The 15,957-nt window shown below is 38.6% G+C and overlaps 1 protein-coding gene across 3 annotated transcripts in view; it reads left to right on the top strand.

The window, feature by feature from the left end:
• Positions 1 to 15,957, top strand: part of ttll5 (tubulin tyrosine ligase-like family, member 5) — a 61,653-nt gene that overhangs the window by 19,322 nt on the left and 26,374 nt on the right. For all 3 annotated transcript variants that reach the window (XM_014996596.2, XM_014996594.2, XM_014996595.2), the window contains 13 exons: positions 709 to 790; positions 995 to 1,056; positions 4,399 to 4,481; positions 6,669 to 6,764; positions 6,891 to 6,982; positions 7,637 to 7,699; positions 8,229 to 8,377; positions 8,625 to 8,880; positions 12,701 to 12,818; positions 13,420 to 13,566; positions 13,689 to 13,777; positions 14,952 to 15,076; positions 15,312 to 15,887. In XM_014996596.2, the coding sequence (XP_014852082.2) occupies positions 709 to 790; positions 995 to 1,056; positions 4,399 to 4,481; positions 6,669 to 6,764; positions 6,891 to 6,982; positions 7,637 to 7,699; positions 8,229 to 8,377; positions 8,625 to 8,880; positions 12,701 to 12,818; positions 13,420 to 13,566; positions 13,689 to 13,777; positions 14,952 to 15,076; positions 15,312 to 15,887 (1,938 nt within the window). The remainder of the gene's footprint in view (positions 1 to 708; positions 791 to 994; positions 1,057 to 4,398; positions 4,482 to 6,668; positions 6,765 to 6,890; positions 6,983 to 7,636; positions 7,700 to 8,228; positions 8,378 to 8,624; positions 8,881 to 12,700; positions 12,819 to 13,419; positions 13,567 to 13,688; positions 13,778 to 14,951; positions 15,077 to 15,311; positions 15,888 to 15,957) is intronic.

The following is a 15,957-nucleotide window of genomic DNA, read 5'->3' as shown; positions in this document are numbered from 1 at the left end:
AGGCTTTTATTGTGTCACTCAGTGCTTAGCTGTTACTGGAATGAAATACTGTATATACAATACGCCGCCTAAGGCTTTCTAATTCCCCAGGTTTTGCCACTTGGGACACACCCTCACATTTCAAGCTGTGAGTGTGACTTTTATCGAGATGGACTTAATTTGACCTCAGGAATTAGTTGAAACTTTTTCTAATGGTCCTTAGAATCATTCACACGTTGTTGAAGGGTAGTGTGGATATTCAGAATTTCTTATTTTCTTCTTCTGAATATGATGAAGATTAAATACCAATCTTTGCCAATCTCTATATTGGCATAAATTGGTATGCCAATACACCAATCTATCTATGCAGAGGGTGGGGATTTTCTTATCTCCATCAGCTTTAAATTCAGTTCAATTCAAATGAAGAAATACCTTATTTATCCCAAAGGGAAATTGAATGTCATAAATCGTATCATGCAAGTTGAATGTTGCAGCCGGTCTTTTAACAAATCAGGTAAAAACTGGTTTTCATGACTGTCATGACATCAAAACCAGAGGGAATAACTGTCCAAACATGTAATGCCTCAACCCAAAAGGTATGAACCAAAGTCTACAGAAAAACCAAATCAGAGCTAACATGACAGAGATACTCCAACATGCTGCCCCCGTTCTAAACTAAATTAACTAATTAAACATGTTAATTTGTTCTGGTGATTGTCCTTTCTGTAGAACTGTACGGGTTTGATGTCCTAATTGACTCCAACCTTAAACCCTGGTTGTTAGAGGTGAACCTTTCACCCTCTCTGTCCTGGTGAGTGACTCAGTTCTTTCCTTGTTTTACTTATTAGTAGAATCACTCATTTAGAATATTTTAATTATCCAGCCTGCTAAGAAGACAGCCGATCATAACTCTGTAATAGCTCTAGCCACAAAAATACTAGAGCAGCTCAAGTATTTAGTTATTTGAAATATTTGTTTGTATAAAAAATGTCATACCTACTCTGTCTTTTTACAGCGATGCACCCTTGGATCTGAAGATAAAGGCTAGCATGATTGCAGACATGCTTTCACTTGTGGGTGAGTGCATGCTGAAACAATGAACAAATACAAGTTTTATTTTCTTTCATGGTTTTCCACTAGTAATTCATCTTGACGAACCGAGGCATTTCAAAACACTTTGAAATGCCTTGTTGCTGAAAGGTGCTATACAAATACAATTTGATTGATTGATTGAGTGATTGATGTGTGGATCATGATGCATGCATACTACCTCCAAAAGTATTCACACCTGTTCAACTTTTCTAAAATTTTCAGATTTAACCACAAACTTCAAAGTGTGATGACTATGATTGTATTACAAAAACAACCCTAAGCCGTGTATAAATGTGGTGTGTGGAAACTAAGATCTGATTTTTGTTTCACAATTTTTTTTTACAAAAACTCCCCAAAAAATACAATCATGACATTGTATTCAACTCTTTTACTCTGATACCCACATAATTGGGACATAAACTCCACCTCTGTCTAATGTAATCTTTAAGTAAATACAGCTAAGCTATGAAGCCCTCAAAGGTTCTTAGGCAACATTATGAAACTGCATGGTTTGTGGCAATAAGGAGACATTGTACTACTTCTTTTTAATTGGGAATTTATTCCATAAATCCCGGACTTTTAGAGTGCATGACTAATAACTGTTTTGTTGACAAATTCATTATGTATGGATTTCTCCACCTCCTCCAGAGCCACCACAGCACGCTTAACTCCTCTAATTATAGAAATGTGAAATACATACGCATACCACACTTTCAGATGTATTTGTAAAGTTAAATAATGTTTTTTTTTCTTCCACCTTACATGTATGTACTGATTTGTCACAGTTCCAACAGATTTTGGGTTGTGACGTGACAAGATGTGAAAAGTTCAAAAAGTATGAGGCACCGTGGCTTCAGGCACAGTTCAGACTTTCGTTCTTAACACTAAATCAGAATGTTGTAATTATTATACATCGTTTGTTTTTATTCACCACCCTATTGACTTTGCTGCTGGTCAGTCATTCTTGTGGTGTGCAGGTTTCAAGCTGTTTGAGACAGTTGCGTATTGTCTAATGTTTTCCAGCATTCCACTCTTAAGCTGAGTTTGCGCAAACGGCTTTAAAAGAAAGCTGCATGGCTTTAAAGGAAGCATTCCTGTGTTGAAATATTAAACCACAACGTTTATTAATTAGCATTAAATTACACTCAGATCAAATTGCCTACACATGCCTGAGTATTTTTTTTAAATTGTCATTAAGCCTGAGGCCAAGGCTCAGATAAAAGGTCTATCTATGATGCCTCCTTTCTTCATTCATTTTTTTTAGGGTCTTAGGTTCCCGCTATTCTTGATTTGATGTTTTCATTCAAAGAATTACTAAATCATGTTAGGTCTGTAACTACTGACAATTCAGGTGTGAAAACATGTTGCTTAGAATGTATAATATCATGTAATTCCTCGCTTATTGCTATTCAGGTTATCCTCTGCCCACTTATGACTTCTATAAATATTATGAGCTCTTATGTTTATCTGTGGTCCCAGGCTAATGATATTAGAGGAATGGCTAGTATGTGCATGTGTACACTTGTGCATGCCCAAATGTGTGTGTGTGTGTGTGATATGCTGGGCCATGCTGTGGCTTGAAACTCTCCCCTCTGGCTCATTAAATGAAAGAGTAGAATCATAAATTGCCAGTTATCTTTGGACTGAGACGTTCCTTGCGGGTCTGGAGAAAATGAGCAGTGGCATGTAAAACATAGCACATCTATTATGTACCAAACAAAGTCGCTGTTGGCTGATAGCGCTTGGGCTGCATCCCAGTCCTGTAAATAATGACAGCATTCCATTAGCATTCATTCCCTGACTGTGTGTAGCTGTCAACTCCATGTCACCAGTGTTTGCAATAATTGCAGTGTTTAGGCAAGAGCATGACAGGGGCCTGATGCCTGACGGCTCGAACGAGGCAGAACAAACAGCCTCAAGCTCAAAGTTGTCAATAGGCTTTATTCAGTTCATATAAGAGTGCAAGATATGACAAACAAATTTATTCAGCTGTTCACTGGGCTTTGGGAGGGTGTGGGAAGCAATAAACAATAAAATTAAACTCGTAAATATTTCTGTCAGGGTGGGAACACTTTGCTGAGATGAGATGAATGTGATGCACTTAATTCATTGGCTGTTTTCTGTAAATAAATGTGGAATATTAGGATTTTCGTCACTTCTTTGACCCTGTGTTTGTTTTTATATGCTGCCTTATAAAAGGCTTATCACTCATTCGGATTTTCAAACGTCTATGTATTTTATTGGGGTTTTATGTGACGGCTCAGCACAAAGCAGTGAGTTAGGAGCTGCAGAGATTCAGAGGTCAAAACAGAGAAACTGTTGACTGGACAACTAGATGAAGTCACTACATGTGGAAGAAAACCAGCCCTGAACACACTGTTTTTGGTAAAAATGTACTGCTGGGATGCTGGTCAGATTTGTATTGGGTAAATATTTTTAAAAGCTCTTTCCAATTCAATTCAGATTTAATAAAAAAAAAAAAAATGCGTTATTTATTCCAAAGGGAAATTAAATATTGTAATTCGTATCATGCAAGTATCTTAAAAGTGTCATTTTAGATGGTGACGCTGTGGGCAGGAAGGATCTCCAGTAGCAGTCAGTGTTGCAATAAATCTGAGGAGGCCTATGACTGAAGAGTGTTGCTGTATGACATATTGGTGTTGCTGTAATTATATTCTAACAGTTCAATATCCGGGCAGCAGAGACAATATTCCACAGCAACATGTCCTACTTAACACCATCAGTTGTTGGCAAGCACTGCTAATCCACTTCACTTGCTTTTACTGCTTCTCTTTAAATCTCTCTCTGGTCGTCTAGTCAGAAACCTGGGCAGAGAAACATTGGAGTAGAGGATATTATGATGAACGAACGAAATGGTTCCTCTTTTTCTCTTATCCAAACTTGAGATGCCTCAACCAAAAATAATTGACAAAAAATTTGCAAATCAGAACTGAGGTAACAGAGCTACTCCAACATGCTGCCATAATGAGCGGCATTATTCTTAAAGAAAATAAAAATTTTCATTCCACTTTATAGTTGGACACTACTTTGTGTTGGTCTGTAACGTGAAATCCCAATAACATACATTGACCAAATATGAAACTGTTAACTGTTTAACAGCGCTAGCTGCTGGCTTTTTACTTCTCTAAATAAAAGCTAGGGGTGAAAACTAGCCAGGTGATAGTATGCACAAATTTTTAGGTGTTCTTCTAACTTTGATATTGTGATTTTAAAACTCTACCCACCCTGTTTTGCTTTCTATCTTTTTGATTTTTTGAAGATGATGGTGCTGACACTCGAATAAAACCAGTTTCTCTCTCTTTGCAGGCCTTGTGGGTCAAGACCCTCTGTTGAAACAGCCTCGTTCAGATCGATTCACGATCGACAAGAAGGGGGGACCAAGGCTGCAGGTAGAGGATGACAAAGCTTTGCACTCATTCACCCTCCCTTGGGTCGCACCGCATTTTGTCCTCATGCAGCAACGGGGGGATAAAACAGTACATTCCTGCAGCTGCCACTGAGCTCTTCCCTCACCCTCCTGGAAAATGTACTGTAATGCAAAACAACTGCTAATGTAATTAAAGTGTTTGAGTGACATCAGCTTGAAAAAGCTGAAAACCCTGTGCCTTAGTTTTTTTTATAATTTCTAATCAAATGACTAATGTTCTCTTCGGGTCGTGTTGCCTAATGATGCCACGACAGCTAATTCGCTTGGCTCCTCTCCTTGACTACTGCATCAAGTTGTGGTGCAGCACTACTGGAGGAAGATTACTAAAGCAGACAGATTTCTGCTCCACCTCATGTCGTGTTAAGGAGCTTATTTAGACCCATAGTGACAATGTTTTACAGTGGCGTGTCGATGCGGTTTGCGTGTTGTCATGTGCCTTTTGTAAAGACTTAAGGGTAACACAAATGTCCTCATGCAGAAGTGTTGTTTTGCTCCAACAACCACTTTGCAGAGCAAGCTGGTTTTATTCGGTCTCAGACATATTAATCTTTTGTTTTTTTTCCCCCCTTGTAATTCCCTGATGCTTGTTACTTCGCTGCTAAAAAACTACTTGCTGGTTTTTTCTTGATTTAATTATGTGGCTTAACAATTTTTCACTGTGACAGACAGATGGCTTCTATTGATTCCTAATGCTGCGTTTTCACTAGGACTTTTCATTACATTAGCAAAGTGGCCCTTTACAAGTAAAAGGCTCATGCTGCAATGCACCACTGGCCTCAAAAGGACTTAACTATGCAGAATCTCAGATGTTCAGTTCTTGCAAATAATGTGAACTCCTTGACCCATTCCATGTTTTACCATGCCGTAGCGTCAAATTTTACGTTTTATTGGAATTTTTTGTGATAGACAACACAAAGTCATACATAAATTGTGAAGTGGAGGGAAATTATAGATTTTTTTTCACAACCCGAGTTCATTTGCGTCTAATTTAATATTAGTATAAATACAGTTATTCTGTGAAGCTCTCGAGATACACCAAGAAGGGCAAGTTGTGGAGAAAGCAAAGTTAAATTATATAACAATATCCCAAGTTTTGAATGTCTCATGAAACACTGTTAAACCCATCTAGTATTTGAAACATTATGGCACAACTGCAAACCTGGTTACGCAAGGAGAGCATTATTGAGTAAAATAGCTAAAATGACCTTGGTAATTTTGAATGGTTTAAAATTTGATGTTTACAGATGCTCTCCATCCAATCTGACTGTGACAGAGTGGGCTAAAAAGTCTCAAACTCAGTCTGGTCACAAGTTGTCCCGAGTCACATGCAGCTGCAATGTCAGTGGTTTCTGTAAAGTAGTAGTTTGGATGGGCTTGGTACAAACTTCTGAGATTTTCAAATGCATATGAAGAATATATTGAAAAGTTTTTTTTTCTTTTTCTTTTTCATCTACATCACAATTATGCACAACATTGTGTCGCTCTGTCAGATGGAATCCGAGTAAAATTCATTGAATTGTGTGATTGCCATGTGACAAAATTTGTAAACATTCGAGTAAATTATTTTTTCGAGGCATGCACTACATACATGGCGCAAAACCACACCATAGCTGTCACAGAGGCTTTGTGAGAACATTAGGCCTGCAGGGAACCTGTTCTTCCATTTCACTCTTTAACAGTTGAAACTTTTGCTGTGGGATTAGGCCATGTCACTGTTTGGCTGCCTTTACAACCCTCCAGCCGCATCAGGCAAATTAAACATAATCCCTCTGCTATTTAGATGACAAATTACGTATGTGATCCTGTGGGGTTGTGCCCAGCTTACTGGCCGCTGTCCCAAACTGCATGCCAAAGTTGTCAGTCAGAGGGGCCTACCGGAATGCCAATGCATTGCAAAAATGTGCTATTTCTGTCACAGGGAGAAGAGAGAGAGAGAGAAAAAACGAAACTCTTGTTGCCTGTGGCATAGTTTGCACATTTTTCATTCATAAATGGAAGTTAAATATGTAGATGCAAAGGAATTATGTTTTAGTCATAGTAGTTAATTATACTTCTTCTACAAGACTGAACCTTAACATCCTTTAGGGCTAAATATAGATGATTTTTAACATTGGGCATTGATTATGTTCCTGTTCTTATCTCTTTACAGCACAGGACTGTATCAGCCGTTAGTTCGGAAACAAATGGTGACAAGCAAAAAACTAAAAGCCTAGAAGAGAGCACTCTGAACCTGACTACTGAGGAGGTAAGGCAGGGCGTTACTTGTTGTCAGGAAAGCAGCAGAGGCCACGCTGACATTCATGCACTGTCTTAATAAAATATGTCATCCTTTTTAATACATCATGTTTTTTTCTTTTTCTCTTGAATGTAGATCAAAGTGCTGAGGAGGATAAGGGAGGAGTATGAGAGAAGAGGGGGTTTCATAAGAATCTTCCCCACCCAGGATACATGGGAGCTTTATGGGTAGTCAGAGCTAGAAAAGAACAGGCAGATACCTTAAAAGGCCTCAAGCTGTTTGTTACAGTCCCCTGATAACATGGAAATTCAAGATAATTTAGGATAATCTGCACAAATAAAGTCAAACCAGGGATCCTACACATCCTGGAAAAGTTCAGAGCTTGACCAATGTATGGAAAACCAAATGGAGTTAAAAAACAATCCATCTATCCGTTTGTGTTTGGATCCCCGTAACTGTAACCAAAAACATTAAAGATAAAGGAACATAGTCTTTATATGTAAAAAAGAAAGTGATATCTTTCAGGATCACAATTATTTAATGTCAGAATTAGGGCTGAAACAATAAACCTGATTAATTATTTCAATCGATTATTGACCTAATTATCAGCTATTTCAACAATCGATTAATTGTTAACTTGAGTAGGCAGACTCAAAAACGGCCAATTGCTGGAAGAACAACAAGGTCAGAGCAGGAATTAATCCCAAGCTCGACAAAAATTATATAAAGGAAAATCTATTTCAGGTTATTTCGCTGGATTTCATCCATAGATGTCCTAAAAACTGAATTTTATGACATTTCTAAAAACACATTGAACTTAAGGCTTGAAAAAGATGAACGCTATTTTGAATTGTATTTGTTTTTCCACCTCTTTCTGTCAGAGCATATCTGGAGTCCAAGCCGTCACTGAACTCCTTGCTGGCAAAGCGACTTTTCCATGGAAGGTAAGCATTCCCATTGCGGTTGGAAGGCAGGAATACATCTTTCCTTCGGCTTATGGAAAAGCTTGGATTCTCTCGTGTTTGTATTTTATACTTTGATTGCACAGGTTAGAGGAATTCTTAAAGAGATGAAGCAGCTTTTCCAAAATGTTCCTCCTGTCTGCTCAGCACTCTGGTGTTGATTTGGTGACAGGAAAGAAAAGTGGTAGACGATTAATGCTTAGTGAGGAACCCATTTTTATTTTAGTAAAGCAGCCCCCATTTAGGTTATTTTGTTTAGTTTTGTTTTAAGCCTTCTATTTTACATATTTGTTAGGTAACCAGACTGGTTGGTTACTGCTTCAACCCGTTAGATGTTGCTGTTTGTTATTCATCTTCTTTGTTTTGGATCATCATACTTCAGGAGAAGCTACACAATAGTTTAGTGTTTTTGACAAGTGGCTTGGAATTTAAAAGAAGTATCTTCCTCGTTTCTAATTGTTGAATGATCCAAATCCAAATAACAATGCCCCACATGCTGTTCTGTTGCCAGACCCATGAACAGGAACACTCACCTGATGGCGGACACAATTCGTGGCCGTCACGTTGTTCAGTATGAGAGGAAGCTGCTGTCTCTGGAAGCACAAAAGAGGAAAGAGCGCCACCTGAGTCATCACACTGCTACGAGGAGAAAAAAACGGAGTAGGTCTGATGTGTTCTGCATGTTACTGTGTGTGGAGTTAAGTAGAACAACATAACATGTTACAGCACTTTTGGTTTCAATAAATAACTCCCCTGTGTCATGGTAAGGTTGGCCAAAAATGACTCGGAATGAGTTCATTTCTTCACAGCAACAATAAAAAGCCCTTTCTGAGCGTATGCGCGTTTTATCCCAAATGCCTGTGATGTAACTGACATTTGTCTTTTCTTGCACTGCCGCACACCTCAGGGAAGGAATCCAAGGCCTTCCTGGCTGAAAACAGAAGCCCGGAGACCGAGGAGTGTTCTCAGGAGGAAATCGAGGAGGTGAAACAACCTCTTGAGCCACTCCCGCTCAAGGTTTTGGTAATGGAGCAAAGTAAACAAGCGGCCACACCACTGGAGCAAAGCCACAACAAACCTGAGTCCAGCTCAGACGCAGCCGTGCAAAATGCCAGGCCCGCAGTCAACCTCCTGAACGTCCTTCAGCAGGGGCGGGACCTCAGGTCAGTCTATATTCTGGGCTAATGTTAGTGTTGGATACTGCTCTTATATTTCACATTTCAAAAGAATGTTTATAAACTCGCTCTGACTAGAGATGGTGTACAAGGAAGAAGGTGAGCCTTACATTGCAAGTATTTATGTGCCTTGGATACGTTTTTAACATTTTGTTATGGGTATTTTTTGTAATGTACCACTACATTACATGCAATGTAATGCAGTGTATGTAAGCAGGTTTTCAAAGGATTTTACACTTTCCTTGCAATATGAAAAAGTTAAGTGAATACGTGTGTCCCAGGAGTTATCTTTGTTGCAGTTACAGCTCCACGTCTTTTTGAAGAAAGTAAAGGATGTTACTTTTTGTTGAAACATGGTGGGGACGCATTGTGGAGAAGGAGAGTATGGATGGGTCTGATGCACCACAGTTATGTGACCTGAAGGCATTTTTAATGTGAATGTGACTCCCATATAGTCTTATATCCAATATTCAATAAATTAGGATATACAACCTGATGAGGCTTGTCAGATTAATTGTATCTTTTGAAAATAACCTTTCTGCTGGTGTTAAATACACAAAGAGACATAAAGATGTTAAAGATCTATGTAATGTCTTCTACTTAGTGATGTAATTGGTAAAAATTTTACTTTTCAGTCATTCTATGTAATGGAGTGAGTCTGTATATTTGCTCAATGCTTGCCTACAGTTGAAAAATAGTTACACAATTCAGTAACATTTTTGTGAAGAATTGTCACAATAATATAGTTGCCTTTTGTTGCCTGAATACATGAAGTGCTTAAAAACATCAACATTAGATTTTGTAACAATCAAAATGTTAAGGAATTAAAAAAAACAAACTGAATGAACATTTTCTGCGCTAGTCAAATGAATCCTTGTCAGTGCAAACTTTGTATTTTTCAATCATGTGATTCTGAATTGGCATAAATATTTGCCCTGTTGAATGAGATATGTGTCTTTCTTTACTATAAAATTATACAATAAGGCAGGTCTTAATTCATTTTCATATCTTTTTCTGTCTCACATGTGATGCTGATGCTGTCCATATTTCTGTACTTAACATCAAATGCAAAACCGTTGGAATGGCAACCAGCAATCAACAGAGCTGGACCTCAGAGCAAAGATTACATTCAGGAATTAACATTAGAAAAGCACAAAAAAGCACAAAAATATTTCCCACTCCAAAAGTACGTAAAAACAGAACATTCAGCCTGTTACAGTTTTATGTGTTTTGTTTTCAGGCCTAGTGTTTATTTTGCAGTAATTAAGAAGTAATCGTCTGAACACTCGTGGTGGTTGCTTAGCTAATTTAAACACCTGCTCTACTGATAATCTGTCAGAAAGTAGATGTATCGGTTGCCTTATTTTTGTGCTAACTGAACCTAAACATGTCAAACTGCCGAGCAAAGGTAGATATTAAGGTTGTCGAAGTCGAGCTATAGCATAGTTAACCTACTCCCCACTTTCTTTATATATATACATTAAATTAAAACTTTTTACTTACCTATGAAATGTGATTCCCTTGGACCTGTGTATCTTGCAGGCATAGCAAAACATTGCGTCCCTTTTTCAGATTCTTTGTGTTTGTCATTTTCTAAACCACCTTTACTCCCACTCAGTACAAAGCAGCAGCGCATGTGGCGCACTGCCGTGCATAGTAAGTCACGTGACATCCAATCTACAGGATCACTGAGTAAACTTGCCATTTACCTTTTACAAAGGAATGCTAAAAATCATTAACTGGGTGCTAATGCTTTGAACACAGCGCACAGCTACTGCGGAGTTACTGTCCATAAATAGATGCAGGCACATAAAGGAAAAAATGTGTGTGAAATATAGATGGGGACTGTCAACTTCAGGCCAGAGTTGGTGGGGACATGTCCACACTAGGCCTTCAGCTGGTATAGCCTATATGGTCTCTACCAGGTTTGTGCTTCTGGAAGCTGAGATTATGGCCCATTTTCTTTGCAAAGTAGCTCTGGCTCAGTTAGAGTATATGAAAAGTCTTGGAATACAAATTTTCAAGTCTTGGCACTTATTCTTAGTTAAAATTTTGCATCTCTACATCACGATGCTGCCGCTACCATGCAACAACTCCTACATTTATGTTTGTAGGCTGCATGGTGGAGCAGTTCTTAGCTCTGTTTCTAAATTCAATTAATACTTATGAGCCTTTTCTCAGTTGCATGCTCTTCCTGTGCATGCCTGTATTCCATTCAGGTACCCCAGCTTGTCCAAGATATGTAAGCATAATCGTTTTCTAGAAACAGTCCCTAGGTTTGGGTGAGTGTGCCTGTGCGTGTTTGTTTGTACTTTTTGCCTCTGTGTTGCCCTGTGCTGGAAAGCTGAACTGTTCAGGCTGTACCCTGCCCTTTGGCTGCTTGAGACAGCCACCAGTCCCCTTTCCACCCTGGAGAGAATGTGTACAGAAATGGGTGTATGGATCAATGTTTATTTACAGAACAGCTGTACCTTCTTAATTTTTTAATAACTTTGCAGTTAAATTATATGATGTGGTTTTTCAGTTATGCGGTGCTGTGTGCAGAATGTGTTTATCTAATCTTTTAGGTTTTTACAAGTTCCAATATAAAAGTTTTCCAGCCTTTTGACTTTTAATGAGTTCTACAGGAGGTCATATGCAAACACTATGAACTGTAGTTTCCTGCATATTTGTTTCCAAGACTACAGTCTCCTGATGATTTTAAATGTTTCCTTGATATTATAACCCGGCAAAGTATTACAATAACAAGTCTGAGTTTGGTGAAAAATCTATGGGATTTCTTAGAGAGTGTATGAAGCTGGGAAATGATCATCTAATAGCACATGACTGTTTGTGTTTCAAGGGATTTTATTTTAAAAGATACTGTTTTCTGTCAGTTCTCTTGATAAGCTGACCTGTCTGAAACATTTTAGTCACTTTTGGTAGAAAGTAATACTATATTTATCTTATAGTTCAATAGTTTTTTAGTTCCTTAGATGATATAATTGAGAATTTAAGTGAAGTCTCTTGTCAGTGTTTGTACTTGATCGTAGACTCCAGTAAAAACACACCTTTATTGAATGAAAACTACAAAATGCCAGAAATAATATAATCATTACATCTTTGCATTCTTTTAACCACTATTTACAGTTAAACTTTTTGAAAAGAAATTTCCCACGTGTATTCTGTGAGTCTAATTGAGTGAAACTAATTGATTAATATGTGTGAACGCAAAGTCTAGACATGGACTGGACACTTGAATATGCTTTGATTTAAATTACAGGCTTCGATCTCCAGTTTCCAAGGGATGGTTTGTCTCTTCTTCAACACACCTGAATCAAATAATTACATCATTAGCAGAACTCTGTAGAAAGTTAGTCTCAAGTCATTAGAACTAAACATGTTATCTTCCAAGTCTGCTCGATCCATCTTGAAACAAGTGTTCAGGGTGATGTGCTTTCTTCTCTTGCAAAATGGCTTTTTCTTGCCACTCTTTCACAAAGGCCAGTTTTGTGGGGTCGATTGCTAACAGGTGTTCTATTAAGATATTATCCAACCTGAGCTGTGGACCTCTGTAGCTCCTCCAGAGTTACTTCGTACTTCCTGGTTGCTGTCCTGAAGCTACAATCAACCACAGTTAAAAAAGTAATCTGAATTTGATGTCAGAATTTGGCATCTGCGCTTTTCGTTTACAGAGATTAAGAGGAGCTCCTGGAGCATACCAGCACCTCAACATATCATGTCTTTGCAAAGATAAAAATTAACTGCTTTCTCTTAATTAAGTACTTTACCATTTTAAATGGTTTTCATCTCTCTGCTTTATCTTCAGCAAAGTGCAGGCTCGGATGGCCTTTTCCTCTTACCTTCAGCGAGTCCAGTGCAGGCTTTTAGTTGAGAGCAAAACCAACTCTATCCCAACCTGGCCAGACGACGACAACGACCAGATGGTAAAGTCTCATTGATAGACAGATATGCCATGCCAACATTAGCGTTATTAGCTTGTGTGCCTTGTCCTGACACTGTTGTGTTGTTCTGCTGTTTTTGTCTGTACTCTGTACCTCTATTTGAAATTTGAAATATTATGTATATATTTTTAAAAGTTCTATAAAACATTTATTCTCATTTATTCTGTAAGACAGAATAAATGAGTTCTATTCTGTTTTACTCATGCGTTCTTACCTCTCTCCCCATGTTATTTTTTAGTTCAAGTAGAATTGGTGGAACACTCCAAAGCATTGTTTCCTAACTATGAATTTCCATTGTAATTATTTAGTCATTTGTGCTACGTAGCTGAAATGTGTATTAGACATTTGTGGCCACAGTGAAGGAAAACGTGGAGTGTAAGAGGCAGTCTGACTGGAAAGTCTTCAGTATACATCATCAGTGACCTCAAACAAAATCAGTTAAATTGGGGTGGACTCTTTTTTTTTTTTTTTTTTTTTTTGAAGACCTAAAGCAAATGGTATATGTAAAAGCAGACTATGATGAATCAGTATTTCTGCATAGCAGTGCTAAGATAATTTACATGTATTTTATTTGTCTGGACAGGAGCTTGTGATACGATTCTTGAAAAGAGCTGCCATTAACCTTCAACAAGACATAAACATTGTGTTGCCCAATCACCAGTTACCACTCCAAGATCGCAGACGCATCCTGTCCTTCCAGTTAGGAGAGTTCATCCACTGTTACAATAAGGTACTTCATACAATAATTTGGTTTAATCACAGCATTTTGTCCTGATGAGGGACTGAAACTCAAGAGGTTCATGCTCAGGTAACTGAGACCAGCTGCCTTCTGCTTTCCTTTCTCTTTTACAGGAAACTGAGTTGATGTCAAAGCAGGAAAGTGGCGAAGAGGAGCATTGTGTTAACGAGAGTGTATTTCAAGAGTACATTACAGAAGCAAGGTTTGTGAGTCTTTTAGTGGGTTTCAAAACCCACTAAAGACCTCCTTCGTTCATTGCTTGGCTTTCCACCGGTGTACTTCTACAGTATTTCGCAATAGTAGTCATACTGCTTGAACCTTCCCAGATTTTCTCACCTTATGGTCACAAACTTTAATGAATTCTATTATTATTTTATGTGATAGACCAACACAACACAATGTACAATTGTGAAGTGGAAAACCCCCCACATGGTTTTCAACATTTTCTACAAATTTGAAAAATGTGTTCTTTTTTTGTATACCCCAAGCTAGAATCTTGCACAACTAATTGACGTAAGCAGTAATTCAAGGTATGTTAGAGAACATTAGTGAACGAAAAAACATGAATACACAGCCGAAAGGTCAGGACCAAAGTTTAAAGCAGAGTTGGTGCTTTCACAACTGTTCCCCAAGCTTTGGAGCTCTGCTCATTCAATCATCCAAGGCGATTGCAAGGCGTGTTAGTTTATGAAGCAGAAAAGAAACCCTTGGTAACTTTAGGAGAAATGCAGAGATCCACGGCTCATCTGGAAGAATCTGTTGACAGGATAACCATTAGTCATGCACTCCACAAATTATATGAAGAGTGGCAAGAGAAATATATTGTTGAAAGAAACCTATAAGAACACCAGTCTGCCATAAACCATGTAGGGAACTTTGCAAACATGTGGAAAATGAAACCAAAATTGAACTTTGGCCTTCATACAGAACACACCGTGTGGTAGAAAAATAGCAGATCTCCCTCAATCCGTTGTTCCCAAATGTGAAAAATGGTAGTGGCAGCATCATTCTGTGGGAATGCTTCATTTCAGCAGAAACTGTGAAGCTGGTCAAAGTTAATGAGAAGTTGAGTGGAGGTAAATAGAGAAAAGTCTTGAAAGTAAACTCATTAGGAGCTCCAAGACAGACGTGTGTGAAGGTTCATCAATTGGAATGCTTTAAATGAAATCTTATGTATACAAACACACAATTGTAAAACTTGTTGGAATGAATGTGTGTTTCTACTTCAAAGTTGTATGCTACTTTCTTTGTCACAAAATCCCAGTAAAATAAAACGAAGTTAGTGTTTTTAGAACATGAAAACGTGACAAGGGGTATGAATACATGGTAATATGAGCTAAGTGGCCTAATTTATTTTAATGTCTTTTTTTCCACAGTGAGAACGATCTGGAGGAAGTGCTGACATATTATACACATAGAAATAAATCAGCCAACGTCTTCTTAGGAAATAAAGTTAGAAGTGTCAAGGCTCAGGATTCAGGCAGCAGGACAAATTCTAAAAGTAAGCTCCATATGTTTTTTTTCTTCACATTTCTGGTTTACAGTGGTTTTATTTTTTACATTATCTTGTGATATTAAAGAACAACTTAAAAATAAAAAAAAAAGAGTCATGTGAGATGATGGACAGGTCAGCCATCAAATGATTAGGACTCAGTGTGGGATCATAGTGTCCGCCAGAGTAGAGGAATGAGTGACTAATGATAACACAGCTTGGGCTTTCTTTCCCCTTTAAATAGCTTTGCCTGTGACCAAAGAGGACTCCAGAGCTTCAGAGTCCTCACTCTCTGCAGGGAAAGTCTGCAGTGACCCAAACGTCAAATCCTCTGAGACTCAATTGCTTGTGCTGCGTTCAGACCAACAGGCTGAGGTTACAGCCAGTAAAACTCAACCAGATGTCCGGTCGTCTCAGCACTGCTCCGGTTTTTCTCCGAGTTCAGACTGCGCAAACATTCATCCACAGCACTGCTCTCCTACTACAAAATCCATTCCTCTTCACTGCCCCCCACCGCCTCCGCCTCCGCAGCCACCGTCTTACGCACAGTCCTTGGCCAAGTCTAACTTTTGCCATTCGGAAACTCTTTCCGATCCTCCCGCATACACCTCTGCCCCCGTCATCACGCAGCCTCCAAAAGTGAATCGGACACCCGCATCTACCACCTCTAATGGAGCTTCTGCTGTGCCACCAAGCCAGGCTTTGAGGAAGATTCAGTCTGTTACTACACCCACAACCAACTCCAAAACTACATTTGCAGTACCAAGTGCCATGCCCATCTACAGCCAGACGTTCTCCAGACCTACCTCAGCACACCAAGGTAATCGAAGTTCTGTTGCATGTGGCTTTCACAACTAAATTGATGTGATGTCCTCACCCTTGTTTCTGTT

This window comes from Poecilia mexicana, unplaced genomic scaffold, assembly GCF_051168715.1.
Source record: "Poecilia mexicana isolate PSO_F unplaced genomic scaffold, ASM5116871v1 scaffold_22, whole genome shotgun sequence".
NCBI lineage: Eukaryota > Metazoa > Chordata > Actinopteri > Cyprinodontiformes > Poeciliidae > Poecilia > Poecilia mexicana.
The sequence above is the reverse complement of the archived record's forward strand: the minus strand, read 5'-3'. Positions and strand labels throughout refer to the sequence as shown.